We start from the raw sequence: 17,026 nt of genomic DNA on the forward strand, positions 1-17,026 counted from the left end.
AATAAATTTTTTCTTTGCAACCCTCCTCTATCCTCCCCGCAAGGTTTTCTCCTGCCCTTCTCTCTTGAACTCAAACTGCGTTCTCTGCAACCATCAACACCTACATCAGCCACAATTGGGAAAAGTTAGCTCCCCATCACATGAAAATATAGGTAAGAGTAATGTTACTTATCATTCTTTTTATCGTCATTTCATGATGTGGTATTAAATGATTAAAGATTATTTATTATATTTTACTTGTTAGCATATCATTTTACTGAGTGAATAATGAGAGAGACTGACAGAGAGATAGTTACAGAGGAGAGAAAGAGAGTTGCAGAGATCAGATTTGAGAAAAAGAAGTTGGGGAAGAAGAAGACTTGTCTCGAAACGACACCGTTCGACTTAAGTTTAAGTGGAACGGCGTCATTTCAGACTTATTTATTTTTTCTTACGTCCTTAATAAAACGACACCCTTTGGTTTAATGCCAAACATTGTCGTTTCCATTATTTGTTGTAATGCTTATTAACTAAAACGACAACGTTTCACTTAAACTTAAGTAGAACGGCATCGTTTCGATAAGGGTATATTAAAAAAAAAAAAGTTTTATTATATTGGTCGGTTTAGCAGTCCGATCCAACTTCAAGTCATGATTGCATTGCTGAATTCTTTAAATTTTCACCGCTCACCGGTTCTCCACCGGTTCTGACCAGTTCCTGACGTGGCCGGTCGATTCACGTCGGTAGCAGCCAGTGGCTTCGGTTTCTGTATAGCTCCAATAAAGACTACTAGTATCACACATACTCTCTAGATCCATTTCTACGTCTAGCTCTCTCAATGGAAGTGAGACCTATCCAACTTGAGAGCATATGAAGTTTGGTAAACCTGATTTCCTTTTTGCATGCCTAACAGAGCTGGAGTTAAATTTTTAATGAAGAGAAGTTGAGGGATTCTACGAAATTTTAAAATTTATCTTTTAAATAAAATTATTCTACATAAATGATGTGTTGCATAAAAGTTAAATTATTCAAATAAAAAAAAATTTCAAAAAAGAAAAATATTAATTGAATTTAGAAAAGTGATCGATTGAATTTTTTATTTTACTTACTTAATTTTTTTACGTAATGGTTAAAAAAATAAATATTAATGAATTGATATTTTTATCTATTTTTTAAAAATATTTCAATATATATAAAAAAATGATTAAAAAAAATAAATAAATAAAAAAGTATATTTATACTTGTCGGCTGAATTCTTAATTCCTGTAGCACTATCTCTCGAAAAAAAAAAGCAATAAAAAAAGACAGTAGTAGCAGTTATCGTTGGATGTACTGCTAGTTTATTTTTTATTTTTTATTTTTTTCAACAATTATTTAATATCTTTAATTATTAAAAAAAATAAAAAATATATAATTTTATTAATAATCATTCTCTTAATTATGAACTAAAAAAGTAAAAATAATTGAGCGGTAATTTCAATTTGTCTCCGCATTTTCCGAGAAAAAAAAAAAAAAACTGCTAAAGTTATTTGTCGGTTAGTATGACTGCACCGACTTTAGTTGCTTTTGGTTCCTTGGCGAGGCCGAACGCCCAAAGGCCAAAATAACATGCGCGAACAGAAAAAAGAAGAATACAGCGTAACCACCGGCGGCACCCAAACATGCAAGGGAGAAGCAAAGACTTTCTCAGCCTCTCTATATCTCTCCTCCCTCGTATTAAACGCCAGCCACTATCACCCACTCGGGCTCTTTTCGATTTCTGCCCTCTTTCCACCACAACCATCACCAATCCTGATAATGACAAAGCACCAAATTCGGAATCCAACAATAGAGACCCAATCCTTCTTGAAAAGTTTAGACAGAGAACGCTCAAAGTTTCTTCAACAACCCCAGAAAAGAAACCCCCACCACAGCCGTCACCAACACCTGGATCAAGCCCTGCTTATGAGAAGGACAATTTGCAGAAGGAGGGTGGACCCACCAAAGTGGTGAACAGTTTTGGGGAGTTGGGTTTGAGTGAGGAGGTGATTGAGGCTGTGGAGGAGATGGGTGCGTTTGTTCCTACCGAGATTCAGTGTGTTGGGATTCCTGCAATATTCGAAGGGAAGAGTGTGGTGATGAGTGCTCAGCCTAATTCTGGCAGAACTTTGGCCTACCTGTTGCCTCTTGTTCAGGTGATTTATTTTGTGTTTCCTCTTTCTTTCCGTTATTTCTACCTCCGACGGTTCAATATTTTTTCTTGGACCAGTTATTGGTTTGTGGGTTGGTAGGATTTTGGAATGTGATGTTTGCTTTCATTGTGATGGATTTAGTTTAATTGCTTCTTAAAATTTCTTTTTTCTGATAAAAGAAAATAGATTTATCTGATCATTGTTTCAGGGGTCGTTTCTATTTTCAGTTTTTGCCAACCAACTTATCAAAAAAGTTTCTTGCCAACCTGTTGCATGTGATTGTGTGCTTGTGTTTTGAACATGCTATTATTGCGAGTTGAAATTGAAATGCAAAGCTGATTTATTTACTTGTCTTTGACTTAGAGTTTTTTAATTGCATTGTTTTGCTGCTCATTTTATGATTCCTGCTGAAAATAGAAATAGGCTGAGCAGTCATCTTGGGTCATCTATATGTTCTCGTTGGAACCTGATATATACTGGGCAGTCGTTTTTTTTATTTTTTATTTTATATATATATATATAAATATATATGTGTCGGGGAACCTCTCCAAGGCAAGCCCTTTGGACCCATCTCTGCAGAGTAAACCCCGGTCCCGTGCACCGCACCCTCGAAAGTTTCCCTATATGGAACTGGTTAAATCACTGACTTTTCACTAGGGGGTGTGGTCCCAAAGGATTGTTTGCACCCATGAGGTGTTGAACCTTGCTTGGCAGTCATTTTTAACTCTTCAAAACCTACCTGCCCTAGGAAAACAATTTTGTTAGTCGAATTGGTCGTGTATGTTGCCATCTAATGTGTCCATCATCTTGTTAGAATGAAAAATTAATCATCTCTGCAAGTCAGTCCTAAGGGAAGTGTTCAGTTGCCATATAATTACACCAATATTACAATATTGTTATGTTTGCAGTAAGGGTAATATGAGGTCACGCTATTGACCCCATTAATTTTCTGTAGCTGATGAGACGGGGTCCAAAGCCCAAGCATCCACAAGCGGTAGTGCTATGCGCCACAGAAGAACTATCTGATGAGGTGCCCCCTCCCCCTCCTTCTCGAGCATACCATATGAATTTCTGCACTCATAAACCTTAAGTATCACTCACCCTTATCATTAACTTTGGATGGACTTCGCAGGTGTTTGATATGGCAAAGTTTATCAGCTACTATGCACAGCTAAAGTCTACAAAGGAGAATGGTTCACCCCAGAAGAATTTGTCAAATGTCCCAATTGGCATGATAGTTGGAACCCCAGGCGAGGTTCTTCAACATATTGAAGAAGGGATTGTAGTTCTAGATGAAATCAAATACTTGGTCAGTATCTCAGATATAAATCTTATTTCAAAATTTGCAAAGCTTATATCTGTGCTCTTGCATAAATCTAATTCATTCAATCATGCTGAATATCTCGTTGTAGGTATTGGATGAGGTGGATGCCATGTTTGGTTTTGGCCTTGGTCCAGATATTCAAAAGATAATAATCCCATTAAGATATCATTCATCAAAATCTGATGACCAAGGAATACAAACTATTCTAGTGACCTCGACAATAGCAAAGGTGCAGGCTTTAAAATTTTCTTACTGTTGGCTGCTGTTTCTGTGTTGTTTTGCTTATGTTGTTCAAATGACAGATTCTGGGTAAAGGGCATTCACCCTTTTTGGAGCGTCTGGAGCACGATCATGCAGGACAGATTGCTGCGATGTTGCTAGAGGTGGACAGAACAGAAGTATATCATCTCACTGAGTCCCTGGATGCTCTGAAGAAGAAAGTAGCAGAGGCTATAATTTCCCTTAACACAACCGGATCAGAATCTTGACATTACTTGTTGTTTCACTCAGATCGGATAATGGAGCAAAGCCAATATTTGCTTTCATGAGATTATTTTTGTATGGACCTTCTCATGCGCCCATTTTTTAGGGCTTTTTGAGTGTCATATGTGGAGTGGGTATAAATTCTACTGTAAATTTGTAGGTCCTGTTGCATTCGGCAAGGTTGAATGTAGTAGCTTGATTGTTGACATTTCTATAGGATTCTGACTGTTAGGGATCTGCAGACTTGCAGTGAAGCCGGATTTATGCCATTGTATCTATGTTTTATCATGCCATTCACTGCGGAATGTCTCAGACTAACAGGATATCCCACTAAACCAGCAAATTTTCTTTCTGTCCTTAGTTGTGGTAGTCTTGAAATTGTCATAGTTTTCTCTCAATCATTTGATTCTGGACAATGGATAGTAATTGGGTCCACTCTTTACCCAGGCTTGTTTGTGAAACTCTGGCTGACTCACGTTAGATGAACAAACATGAACAACAAGAGAGCCAAAACTTGCAAATGTTAATTAACATTTTATTAATCTGACTGTATGATTTAAATCTCTAGTTTAGACTTCAGATGCAAAATTTCATAGCAAATACATTTGTTGCCAAGATTATGGAGTGTAGTATCATTTACTTATCTGATGGGATTGGGCAATTTACAAGAGTTCAAACCATATCTCAGCTTTTTAAGGCCATTCTTCTCGAAATTTGTCACATTCTTTCTCTGTTAAAAGTAAGGGTGTAATTAGTCTGATTCGATTGAAAAACTTTTGTCTTTTCTTTTTTGGGATCGGATTGACTAGATTAGACCATTAGCTATCGGTCTAATTGATTCGATTTGGTCCATATAAGTTAAGAATATATTTTTTTTCTTTTTTGATAGATAAATTAATACAAAAAATTAATTAAATTAATAAAATCAAAATTAAGTGAGCTCTTTAAAGTATTCACAATGATCTATATTAAAATTTTAATATTTTATATATAGTTTATTAATATTAAATAATCTATTGACAATAGATTATTTAATATTTATGCTTATTTACAACTTAAATATTTTAAAAAAATATTTATAACTTTCTTTTTACTTCGCTCAAAAGATACTATAATCATAATTTATCATTTAATATATTAATTAATTGTTATCACATTATTTTACATTTTATATGTTTCTTACTCAGTTTGTCTCGTCACTCGTCCGAACCCAAAATATCAAACCATAGCACATAGACGTTAGGGATAATTGAAGGGACGCACGAAAACAGCACAGAAGCTCGAAAACCCGGAAGCCATGGGAGGAACAGCAAGAACCCTCTTGGCCCTCTCTCTAAGTTCGAACCTCTTCGCTCTCTCTCGACTCTCTCCTGCGCCCAAACGATTCTCACTTCCCAAAACCACTAGGGTTTTTGTAGGGTTTAGGCCACTATGCACTACTATTACTCCCACCACCCCCACTACTAGCCTTGCGGAACCAGAGCAAATGAAGCACTCAATTCTTCTTGAGAGGCTGAGGCTCAGACACCTCAAAGAATCTGCCAAACCCCCACAAACTAGAAATCCAAAATCAGCGACTGCTGCTGGGAGTGAAAATGAGGATGGGTCCAAAAAGAAGAAGACTGGGAAGAGGGTGGTTGAGAGTTTTGAGGAGCTGGGTTTGAGTGAGGAGGCGATGGGGGCTGTGAGGGAGTTGGGTATTGAGGTTCCTACTGAGATTCAGTCTATTGGGATCCCGGCCGTCTTTGAAGGGAAGAGTGTGGTTTTGGGTTCCCACACTGGGTCTGGCAAAACTCTGGCTTACATGCTCCCCCTTGTTCAGGTACTTGGTCATTTTGTTTCGTTTTGAATTTAAAGTTTTAAACTTTAAATGTTTCTTTAACATAGTCTTGTGTGCAATTATTTGTGCCTCTGTGAATGCGGTTCTGGGCTTTGAGCTTGCTTTTCGGTTTTTTTGCTTCTTGTTATTTTAACTATCGTCTTTAATGATTTCTGATCGTGTTTGGCCTTATGGGGGTTGTTGTTTGATCTATTATTTGTGTTCTGATTGTTTCAAAATTTTTCATTCACATCATTAAAATGGAATATTGTGACTATGTATTTAGTTAACACGAGTTCAATTCCCAAAATGGCCGTATTTTTTTTTATATAGGTAATAAGAAAAAGTGTGTCCTAAGCATCCACCTCTCACAAAATCCATTATATCTATTGGGTAGATTGAATATTTTCAATCTGTAACAATTTGTGAGATTTTCTAGGTGATACATTTCTCTGATATCACTGAACCACATGATATAATAATCCCTATGAGTTTATGAAAAATATATTTAACTATTCATAAAAAATAAAAAAGATATTGAACTGTTTCATTCTTGTTGTTGCTATTGCAAGTGATACTTATCATTTATTGCTTTTATAGTTGCTGAGACGGGATGAGGCATTGTTTGGTATGCTAACGAGGCCTAGGCGCCCTCGAGCTGTTGTGCTATGCCCCACAAGGGAGTTATCTGAGCAGGTATCTGTGCTCTATCTTCAGGATCTGAATATAACTTTGCTATGTGGATTTACGCATTGCAATTAACGTTAGCTTGATTTTGTAGGTATTTCGTGTTGCAAAGTCAATTGGTCATCATGCACGGTTCCGTTGTACTATGGTAAGTGGTGGTGGCCGCCTAAGACCCCAGGAGGATTCATTAAATAACCCAATTGATATGGTAGTTGGGACCCCTGGCAGGGTTCTCCAACATATTGAGGAGGGCAACATAGTGTATGGAGACATCAAGTACTTGGTGAGTGTCGTCCTATGTAAAATTGTGCTGTTATACGTACAAAACTGTCTCATGTCCAATTATTTTAGATGGCTGCACACACACACACATCTTATATTTTAATAAATACATAGAACTTAGAACTATAAGAAAACTGCAAACTACAAAGTCTGGTGTGTCAAGGCATACGCTTAATGATGGTGGTAATCTTTTAGTAGGTGTTGGATGAGGCTGACACCATGTTTGATCGTGGCTTTGGTCCTGAAATTCGAAAGTTTCTTGGCCCATTAAAAAATCGTGCATCAAAGGCTGACTCCGAAGGGTTCCAAACAATTTTGGTCACTGCAACAATGACAAAGGTATGCTGACTTGCACTGTTATCTTACTGAAAATGAAACAGCGAAAAGCTTTTGAGGCCTCTCGAAACCATTTGTTTTCCTGTGGCATATAAAATAAACCTACTTTGATGTTTAAAATAAATATGAAAAGTCTTGTTGAGCAGCAAACCTCTATTAGTTGAGGGTATGAGAAAGCCTTCTTAGTGTAACAAAATATTTGATTCTGTATTGCAGTAAAGCGGTTGCAGTTTGCTGAATTCCGGCAGTTTTCTTTACTAATGGACTTTACTCATGTTTTCATCTGTAAAGAAGTTCAAATTTTAACATTTGCAGGCAGTGCAAAATCTGATTGATGAGGAATTTGAAGGCATTGTACATTTGCGCACATCAACACTGCATAAGAAAGTGGCATCTGCTCGCCATGATTTCATCAAACTTTCAGGTTCTGAAAACAAGATGGAAGCTTTATTACAGGTATATTTCTGCAGTGATTTATCCTATTTCTTGCATTTATCAACAGTACTAGTTATGAGTATGACAATTTATTTTTTTGATAAAGTAGAGTATGACAACTTATAGTAGCAGTAACATTGAACTGCTGTGTAATTGTTTTTTGTTAAGTCTGAACTGCTGTGTAATTAATCTTATCAAGGCATGCTTTAGTTATATTTCAGAAGTTCTACATATATATTTCTTATTAAGGATATTAATGAACCTAGATTACCGGTTTTACATCTTTCGATCTCATCTGAAGTACACCCCCCCCCCCCCCCCCAAAAAAAAAAAAAAAAAAAAAAAAGAAAAAGAAAAGGGATATGAATGAAGAATAAATAAAAGAGTAATGCTAGATACATTCGTGGAGTGCATAAGTGCCACGCAATCATTTTGAAAAAAGTGAGATCTACTATAAAAAAAATTAGTTTTTTTTTTCATGTGAGTTCCATATTTACTCACTTTTTTCAAAGGATTGTGCGGCGCTTGCGCACTCTACAATTGCAAATATCATTTCTCTAATTAAAAATATCACATCCTGGTACTTTATGGCTTGACTTCAATGAAGATATCTGAAATTGGGAAATAGTCAGATGCAGATGCTAAATTTGTGGTTACTTTGGGATTATATAATATGTTAGATGATACAGGAGCAGTACGGGGTATCACGATCTCCCCTCTTAAACTCCTGACATCCTTCTCAAGTCATTCCATCATAGGTGGCATGGTTCAAGTTCCACATTTGTTGGGATAGGTTCTAATACCATTTGTGACACCCCAAAGGAAGGCCAGCCACATTTAGGCCATACTCTAAAATGATTAGTCAATAGTACAATTGGAGCCCCATTGGAGTCATGATAAAGTGCAAGATCTTCTCTTTTCCAAGTAATGTGGGATCCCATATACCACTTACACTCATCAGTCAGTGAGGGATATCACAGCCAATATCACCTATGTAGGAGCCATCTGAAAATTATGTTACTAGATGTTGGTTTCATATACTCAAACTTACATTTTTAGCATTTGATTTTGCTGTCCTGGTCTATTATTGCTGGCTTGGGAGCCCATGATAGCCTCTGCCTTTTCACTGTGAATTTATTATACAGTCCATGAAGCCTATAACTCTTGTTCTTCCAATGGCAGTTTACTAACAATTTTGCATTATATGGTAGTGAAGGTTCTGGAGCCAAGTTTGGCAAAGGGAAACAGAGTGATGGTATTCTGTAATACATTAAATTCTAGCCGTGCTGTGGATCACTTTCTGGGTGAAAATCAGATTTCCACAGTCAATTATCATGGCGAGGTGCCTGCAGAGCAAAGGTGATATACAGCATTTTCCTATGAATGACAATCTTATCTTCATATTTATGACTTTTTAAGAAGTTTATTCTAATTTATATAATTATATTACCTTGACTGTCTAAGGAGTGCTGCTACCTTATCTGGGGCATCATTTGTTTAGGGTTTATTTTTCCCTCCTATGTTTTGGGCCTTCATTTCTTTCATTTAGATTCTGTAAGTTCTCATGTCTTGATTTTAAAGTCTAGTTTGAAACCTATCTTAATATGGTTGGAAGTTTTATTTTTCACTAAATATTGACTTAGGAATGGTAGTATATTTGCAAGTGTGATATTATTTGATTTTGAGCTTGATATTTAGGTCGAACTTTCAATTTGGTTGGTAATTATAGTCTGATGAATAGAGCCAGGTTTTTTGGCCCCAAATCCATGTGATATGCATGTCCAGAAAGTAAGATCAGATGTTTTGGTGATATTTTTGGCAATTGTAGGAATGGCAAGGGGTTGGCCCAAGTAGTGAAGGCCTTGGTCTTGGGTTATCACTCCCTTCAAGGTCCAAGGTTCAACACCTCATGGGTGCAAACAATCATTTGGGGCCACACCTCTTGGTGAAAAGCTAGCGATTTAACCAGTTCCGTGTAGGGAAACTTCCGAGGGTGCGGTGCACAGGACCGGGGTTTACTCTGCAGGGGTGGGTCCAAAGGGCCTTGCCTTGGAGAGGATCCCCGACATTAAAAAAAAAAAAAAAAAAAGAAGCTCTGCTACACTCATCTTTTTGTTTTATTTGTCTGGATGTGGATCTGTTAACAACTTCTTGCTGAACCTCCAAGTTGGTTAAACAATCTACGCACTGTCACTTGAAAATATAAGTTAAGCATATATGTAAGAAGGAACTCTTCATTCGTGGTACACTTAGAATTGTAATTTGTATATCCAGTTGATTAAGCATATAAGATTTCTATGCATGGAAAAGGCTAATGATGTCTAGTGTCCTTTTTTTTTTTCCCCGCTAATCTGAATCTGGACATGCATTATTACACATTAACGACTGGATGACCGTTGAAATCTGAGTCATTCTTCTATTCTCATTCTTTGAATGTATTTGTTTCAGTTTATTGTACTTTACCCCACCTTTTTTCCCCTTCCAAACCCAGGGTTGAAAACCTCAATAGGTTTAAGAGTAATGAAGGAGATTGTCCCACGTTGGTGTGCACAGACTTGGCTGCCAGGGGACTCGACTTGGACGTAGATCATGTTATCATGTTTGATTTCCCCTTGAACTCTGTAAGCACCATTCCTATGGTATCTTGTGTGTTCTTTTGGTGTCCTCTTCTTTATTGGTAATTGTTGAATTGTTTCTTTTCAAGTCTGCCTTGGGTGCTTCAACCCTAATTTTATTTTACCTTTTAGATTGATTACCTTCATCGCACGGGAAGAACTGCTCGCATGGGTGCAAAAGGTGTGCAACAAATTTTTTTTGATATGATGTGCTTTGTTTTTCTGTCCTTTCAAGGCCAAAACTTCAAAGTACAAAGAAAAATAGAATGAGTTCTGAAAATCTCTACCCTGGCTGCATCTATACCCTAATGTTCAATTTAAATATGTACAGAATCTAATTCTACGATGTTTTAAGTGGGGACTAGATATAACACTATAGGGAGAAAGCTTTTTTAATTATATTGCTTGTAGTTTTATAGTTTTTTTATTCAAGGTTGAAAAAAAGGGAAAAAATAAAGAAGAAAAAAATGGAGGAAAGAAAGGAGAAAGGAGAAAGAAGAGAGTATATATAATGTATATAAAGGTTACCGTTTGAAATCACATTTTCTTGCTAAGTATTTCCTAGCTTATAATACATATTTATCTGTAACCATTTATATTTGAATTGTAGTCTGTCTTAATATGTACTGTAAAGCCTCTGTTATTAAGTGAAAAAAAAATACTTGAATGGCGACAATTACCAGTTTCCACTATTGGTGGATGGAAGCCAAAAGTACCCAGTCTGGTTTCCATAAGACAATTTGTTCTTGTTACAGGGAAAGTAACAAGTTTGGTTGCTAAAAAGGATCTCCTGTTGGCCACCCGAATAGAGGAGGCCATGAGGAAGAATGAAAGCTTGGAGTCTCTTACCACAGATCATGTTCGAAGGGATGTTGCCAGGGCTCGAATAACTGGGAACAAGGTGATGAATGCTAAATCACTTAAGGTTTCACAGCAGAAAAATAAGGTCGTGGTGAAAGGTAAAAAGACATCTGCTCCAGCAAAATCTACCAAGCCAGCAGTTCAGGTCTCAAAATCAATAAAATCATCCACTGCTAGTACCTCAAGAAAACCATCTTCAGGAGGGAAGAAGCAAACGGCCAGCAGAAGGTCAAGTTCTGTTCAATCCACAACTACAAAGCTAAGCGTTGTTGGGTTTAGGGGGCGCAATTCTTGGACTAATAAGAAAGGAGGAACCGTGTCCCGTTGAATGAGGTTAAATTTTGGGTTAACTTTGCAATTGGATTTGTGAACATTCTTGTAAGTTTTGCTCTTGAACTTTATTTTGGTATTAACATCACTCACCCTCACCAGGTTCTGATAATATATGTATAAATTTTGCTTTCATGGATAGGGATGCGAGTTTTACAAATATTGTTAACTTCCAAGTTTTATATTTGAATAATTCTTTTCATCAGCCTTTATTCACTACCCCACATCTGAAGAACAAAAAAAAAAAAAAGTTGTCAGGTGTGGGGGTGAATAGTAGCTGATGTATAGCAAAACCTGGCTGTGTACAAAGTGAGGACATGCATGTGAAGTTTTGAGAGTTTCTCTCCTGAAACATGTAACAAACCCAGATTTGCATAGAAAGAAGCTTCCTGATAACATAGAACATTAGGTTCCATAATTTTGTTTTACAGCAGGCATTGTGTTTACATCCCTATTACTTCCAGGTGAGTAAAGGGGCGAGAAGTTTTGACAGGGACTATTTTCCCGAATCCTAAATTACGACACCAGAAAAATCTGATATTCAGTAGTGTAAAACATCGAGAAGTTTGATCATTTCACTTATCAACATGATATAGAAGATATGTTTCTCAGGTTGCTGGCGCTTCACTCCCACGAGTATGTTCTTCTTACAGATGGAAAGCTCACCACTATCTTGCCGCATTAGGATCGTTGCTTTAATGTTGAGCTCGATTACAGGGTTCTTATTGTTGGAACCATAGCAAGAAGTGTCATGTCTTCTCGGCCATGGTCGAAATGTGCTTTGGAAGAGTATGCATCAATAGAATGGGTTATGCCCGAGACAGTGAGAGGGTTTATGTAATCTTCATGCCGGCTTGATGTGGGTGTTAGATTGTCAAGATTTATTGGAGTTTAGTTGACTTTTTAGTTTGGTTTTGGTGGTTCTTGAAAATAGTATGGTGCTGGTGATCTCTCACATCCACTGCTCTATGTGATGCAACTTTTATTACTTCAAGTTTATCCTTTTCGGTTCAAATGTTTCATTTCTTTACGTATGAATTGATGCATCTCCTAATCTCTCTCAAGAAAAGTGACGCTACCATCAAATTTATTGATAACCCTCTCTTATTGCGGAGGAATACCTTTTACAAATAGTGGAAGAGCTATGAGTTACATAAATCCCAAAACAAAGCTCTTGTAAAATTATATATTCTAAGAAAAACTAATACGTACAATAATTCTTCCAAACTATATGGTCAATAAAAGAAAAAAAGCTAATGTTAAAAAAATTTCTATTTTCATCTAAAGTTTGACAAACCATATTTATTAGTAACAAAAGGCTCATACAGTTGCTTAGGTAATTGTAAAATAGAAGAAAACGACAAAGTAATACCTATTGCTCCAAAGTTAGTTAAGCCATCTGTCAAATCATTACCTTTTCTCTCTCTCTCTCTCTCCCTATATATATATAATAAATGTCAATAGTATACCATTATAACATACACTATTCACATGAGATAATTTGATTTGTAAGACTTATATTTTAAAATTTGTCTTATAAATTAAATTATGTCACGTGAATAATGTGTGGTGTAAAGACCTTTAGATATAATTATTCATATAGATTATACTATACTTTACATAATCGTAATTTCCGTGTGCCATGTTGAACTTGAGTAATTTTATCCTAACATATTTTATGAGTTAGGGATTTTCTTATGTGTTTATTTTTATTTTTAATTTTTGGTATAATATTAAGCTTAATTGGCAATTTGGCACCCACTTTCCTTTGTGGGCTAGTTAACATTTCTGGGTCTAATATGGGCCTCGTCCTTGCCCAAATTTGCATCACTGGTGTACTATTCAGTATTCAATATTGAGACCCAGCCCACTTGGTTACGTCCTCAGTGAACTTTCTTCTTTCCGCCTCTGCTCTCGTTGTTCTGCAGAGAATTGGGGAAGAACGAAAATGCATCACCGTGCACAAATTTCTCTCTGTAAATTGTTTTCCAGATACCCTTTTCAACGATCTCTAATACCCAGTTCTTCATCTTCCCTTAACTCACTCGCAATGATTTCAACTCAACTCGTTTCAGGCTCGGTTCCTTTTCGAAGGCCTGAGTTTACCGTTACACCCACCTCAAATTTCCACCATTTCCGTCATCCAACTCTCTCAAAATCGATAGTCCAGTTGATGAAATACAGTGCTCAGCCTGGTGGCTCGGTGGCCGAGTTTGACCAGAACAGAGAGGTGGACATGATCAACCTCAAGTTTGCTGAAGCTAGAGAGGAGATAGAGATGGCTATGGAGTCCAAAGAGACTGTGTATTTTGATGAGGAAGCGGAGTGTGCTCGGGCTGCTGTGAAGGAAGTGTTGGACATGTTTAATGGACTATTAGCGAAGTTGCCGGAGAGCGAACGAGCGGCATTGCAGAGGTCAATGGGCCTGAAGATTGAGCAGTTGAAGGCTGAGCTTCAGCAGTTGAATGAGTAATGAGGTTGGTGAAAGCCCATTTTTGTCTAGTGCTAGTTTTCTTTAATTTCTTGGGCTTTGTGTTTGTTGGGAACAATTTGGAAGGTGATATTCTAGGTGGAAGAGTTGTTGATTGCGGCAACAATTTGTGATTTTTAAAAAATGTGATGAATTTTGAATGATGAATGGGAGTTTGTTATTCGAAATAGACGACTAATGCTAACTGGGGAATTCCTGTATTTGTAAGTGGTACTGCATGGAGTGGCTTATGCCTTATGGTACTTACTAATACTGTTGTTTATTATTTCTTAATTCTCTCTCTTTTCATACAATCCGGTTAAGTTTGTTGTGATTTTCACATCATCTAGAACTGCCTGAAACAAATATCATGAATGCTGTGTGCTTCGTAGATATGTATGTATCCACTCAGAAATCATATTTTGCTTGTCCTTTTGAGTTTGAAGATCTAGTTTCTCGTATTTTTGATGTAATAATTGTTAGAGGGAATAGATACAAAACTACCTTACAGCTCTATGCGTTTTCTTGGTGGTAACCAAATGATCTCACGAGTTAGTTATTGTTTTTAACAACATTAGAAATAAAGACATCTCCAAAGAATGAACTAATGCGGCAAGTAGAAATAAGGACTCCTGAAAACAGGGTGATGACTCAAGCAGATTATGATTAGCACATAAAAGGGACATGTCACTGGTCAATTTGACAAAATATGGCATTCCAAGTTCTTTCAGAATACACGATTTGCAAAAACATATGTTCTTGCTTTGTGCAAAAGATGTAAGCTATCTTGCTAATCATTTGGAAAATCTAAGTCGGTTGCTGATCACAACCAGAGATCATCACATCAGTGCAAAATACATGATTATTTGCCCAATACGGTCGTTGGTGGCATTTTTCACCAGCTTATACCATCAAGTTAGAAATAGAAGGATGTTCTCTTAAGAAAGGACACAATGTTTAAATAGATAATATGCCTTGAACATGGTTGTCTCAATTATGTTATCAAATTCTCTATCTCTTCTCAGTTATTGTCGTTTTTATCCAAGACCATAAATCAAAACACAACTCTTGAAAGTTCAATTTATGTCAGTCTGCAAAGATTACTGCATTGCGAAGTGACGAGTGCTATGGGATGAGATACTTAGAAGAGTTGGTTTAGCTTGGGTAATGCCATTGAGGGTAGTGGATTTACTATGATTCTGTTGTGCATTATGTTGTGTACTTGGTTGGAAAGGAATGCATGGTGCTTTGAAGATAAGGAACGTACAATGGCGAATCTTCAGAACTTTTTCCTACACACTTTATTGCTTTGGTTTTCAGCTATTGTGCTTAATGGAAACAATGTCCATGACTTTCTGGTTTTAATTTTTGGCTCTCAGAATGTATTTAGGTGTTCTCTTGTATACTTCTTGTGTACACGGGCTTTGCTTGTTTCATTCATATCAATAAAATTTATCTCTTACTTATAAAAAAAAAAAAAGATTGATTGTCTAAATGGAACAATAGTTCTCTCTGCCGCTACCCCAAGACTGGAATTACACCATTGTGTGGCTACACAGAAAGTAGGAAAGAGTTGGGAAGACCACTTGCCACGGCTTTTCTACTTAAAGGGCTAATTGCATCTTCCTTTCACAGGTTTCAAGTAGAGTATTGTTTTTTTCTTCTATTTCTTTTAGCGGTACCATAAGGATTTTATTGGTGTTTCATCAGTGCACCGGAAATATACAAGAGATCCAGCTAACAAGCAAAAGGAAAGAGCTAAAAGTTCTTGAAAAGAAGTAGCAATAGAAAAAGCAACACCATCTTGGGCCATTATCCAATATAGGGTGTTAATAACGAAAGACTTGAGCTCCAACACCAATTTTTCACAATCATCAAAGCTGCGTTTGTTTCTTCTCTCCATAGACACTACAGTAAGCATGATGAGATCATTGTCCACAAACATGTGTACTGATGGTTGCCAAATTGCCCTTTCCAACATGTTAGGAGTTCCACGACCTGAGAAGCATCTGCATCATTCAAACTATCCTAGCAAAGGCCAAATATCATGTTCCATATGATGCTATCAACCTTACAATGGAAAAGAAGATGATGCTAACAACCTTACAATGTCTCTAGAATGTTAATTACCAGCTACTTGTTTGCTTTTAGAAAGCCACACTTTGCCCCTTAAATCCTACCTTTTGACTAATTCTTTAACTCAAAATCTAAACCCTTCATGACTTACACACTCTCCTAACCGTAAGCCTAACCCTACAACTAGCACATGTGAATAGATATTCCTTATTTTTCCTATGTCAGTATCACTTTTACGAAAAGAAATCTAATAATTAAGTTTTCTGGAAAACTTTTTTTGTTTATTTGGCACTGGGTGTCTAAGAACAGCGTTCCGACTAATCTCAGGGGTGCATAGGCCCTCGGCAAGGAGTTTTCCGCAAGAACACATCGGATAATTCAAGAAAAAAATTTCCTAGTCTGATAGCCCCAAGATCCGGAAAACTTCCAAGGAGACCCATGACTGAAATCTCTCACTTAAAACCATTGAAGTAAAATATTTTGATTCACCTATTTTTTGTCCTTTTTTTGAACGAATCTTACTATGGCCAAATACTCAACATGATTCTCACTTTCCTTGAGCCATTTCTTCTGCTTCACTTACTCCGTACCAATTTTGGAGCACCTAGTATGAACTATACTTCATTAGAGCCAGGGAACAATTTCTTTCTGCTACTGATCACTTTGAAACAAACTATTTGAAGCAGCATAAAACTTAAGGAGCATTTGCAAATGGTGATAATAGTAAATAGGGAAATTTGATTTTTTTTGTTTTGTTTTATTTTGTTGCGTATATGCATTTTATTCCTTTTGAGGTTGTGGTTATCTATGGTCGGCAGTCAGAATCTCCAGAAAGAGTAGCTTAAAAAAATTGTTTTATGTGGTAAATGCTACTGAATGGCTGATTAAAGAGTGCTCAAGTAGGAACTTCTTTAATGCTTCATTCACATAGGGTATTCTTACGGTTCTTTGGATGAGGAAAACTCCATGTTTCACCCACGTTACTTTATTTGGAGCCATACAGATTTATCAAAATATGCCCTGTAGATTTCAGGCATCCTTAAGGTGTAAAGAAGGATTGTTGTGTAATTATGCAGAAGGAGAATAAGGAAGAAAATGAAAGGAAAAAAGACATATCATAGGAACATCAGAAACATCTAAAGAGGGATAGAATACCAT

At 36.7% G+C, this 17,026-nt stretch overlaps 3 protein-coding genes across 5 annotated transcripts; all 3 read left to right on the forward strand.

The window, feature by feature from the left end:
* The first annotated feature begins 1,555 nt into the window (after window positions 1–1,555).
* On the forward strand, window positions 1,556–4,389 carry LOC108981165 (DEAD-box ATP-dependent RNA helicase 39-like). The gene is made up of 5 exons (XM_035685917.1): window positions 1,556–2,153; window positions 3,106–3,180; window positions 3,283–3,459; window positions 3,563–3,703; window positions 3,777–4,389. Exons 1-5 carry the CDS (start codon window positions 1,641–1,643, stop codon window positions 3,960–3,962), a joined length of 1,092 nt encoding a protein of 363 aa, XP_035541810.1. The 5' UTR covers window positions 1,556–1,640; the 3' UTR covers window positions 3,963–4,389.
* A 766-nt stretch (window positions 4,390–5,155) lies between these two features.
* Window positions 5,156–12,330, forward strand: LOC108981168 (DEAD-box ATP-dependent RNA helicase 39-like). Of its 3 annotated transcripts, none has more exons than XR_004798455.1 (10): window positions 5,156–5,779; window positions 6,377–6,472; window positions 6,558–6,746; window positions 6,944–7,084; window positions 7,397–7,537; window positions 8,733–8,875; window positions 10,008–10,137; window positions 10,264–10,312; window positions 10,887–11,370; window positions 11,935–12,330. XR_004798455.1 is itself a non-coding variant. In XM_035685918.1 (9 exons), the coding sequence occupies exons 1-9, from the start codon at window positions 5,255–5,257 to the stop codon at window positions 11,318–11,320; spliced, it is 1,848 nt and encodes a 615-aa protein (XP_035541811.1). In that variant the 5' UTR covers window positions 5,163–5,254; the 3' UTR covers window positions 11,321–11,484. The 3 variants fall into 3 exon arrangements, 1 of the variants encoding a protein (XP_035541811.1); XR_004798454.1 differs by having other exon boundaries at window positions 5,163–5,779; window positions 11,787–12,330; XM_035685918.1 differs by lacking the exon at window positions 11,935–12,330 and having other exon boundaries at window positions 5,163–5,779; window positions 10,887–11,484.
* An 879-nt stretch (window positions 12,331–13,209) lies between these two features.
* On the forward strand, window positions 13,210–15,272 carry LOC108981167. Its single transcript, XM_018952253.2, has 2 exons — window positions 13,210–13,799; window positions 14,883–15,272. Exon 1 carries the CDS (start codon window positions 13,271–13,273, stop codon window positions 13,793–13,795), a length of 525 nt encoding a protein of 174 aa, XP_018807798.1. The 5' UTR covers window positions 13,210–13,270; the 3' UTR covers window positions 13,796–13,799; window positions 14,883–15,272.
* The last annotated feature ends 1,754 nt before the right edge of the window (window positions 15,273–17,026 follow it).

The sequence above is a fragment of the Juglans regia genome, chromosome 15, assembly GCF_001411555.2.
Source record: "Juglans regia cultivar Chandler chromosome 15, Walnut 2.0, whole genome shotgun sequence".
NCBI classification, from domain to species: Eukaryota; Viridiplantae; Streptophyta; class Magnoliopsida; order Fagales; family Juglandaceae; genus Juglans; species Juglans regia.

What these genes read in the sequence shown, in the direction of transcription:
- LOC108981165 (XM_035685917.1), top strand. Translation starts at nt 1,641, where the DNA reads ATGCAAGGGAGAAGCAAAGACTTTCTCAGCCTCTCTATATCTCTCCTC. An exon ending in ACCTGTTGCCTCTTGTTCAG is followed by an intron (nt 2,154 to 3,105) that starts GTGATTTATTTT and finishes AATTTTCTGTAG; the next exon opens with CTGATGAGACGGGGTCCAAA. An exon ending in TGACCTCGACAATAGCAAAG is followed by an intron (nt 3,704 to 3,776) that starts GTGCAGGCTTTA and finishes TTCAAATGACAG; the next exon opens with ATTCTGGGTAAAGGGCATTC.
- LOC108981168 (XM_035685918.1), top strand. Translation starts at nt 5,255, where the DNA reads ATGGGAGGAACAGCAAGAACCCTCTTGGCCCTCTCTCTAAGTTCGAAC. An exon ending in ATGGAGACATCAAGTACTTG is followed by an intron (nt 6,747 to 6,943) that starts GTGAGTGTCGTC and finishes ATCTTTTAGTAG; the next exon opens with GTGTTGGATGAGGCTGACAC. An exon ending in TTGATTTCCCCTTGAACTCT is followed by an intron (nt 10,138 to 10,263) that starts GTAAGCACCATT and finishes TTTACCTTTTAG; the next exon opens with ATTGATTACCTTCATCGCAC.
- LOC108981167 (XM_018952253.2), top strand. Translation starts at nt 13,271, where the DNA reads ATGCATCACCGTGCACAAATTTCTCTCTGTAAATTGTTTTCCAGATAC.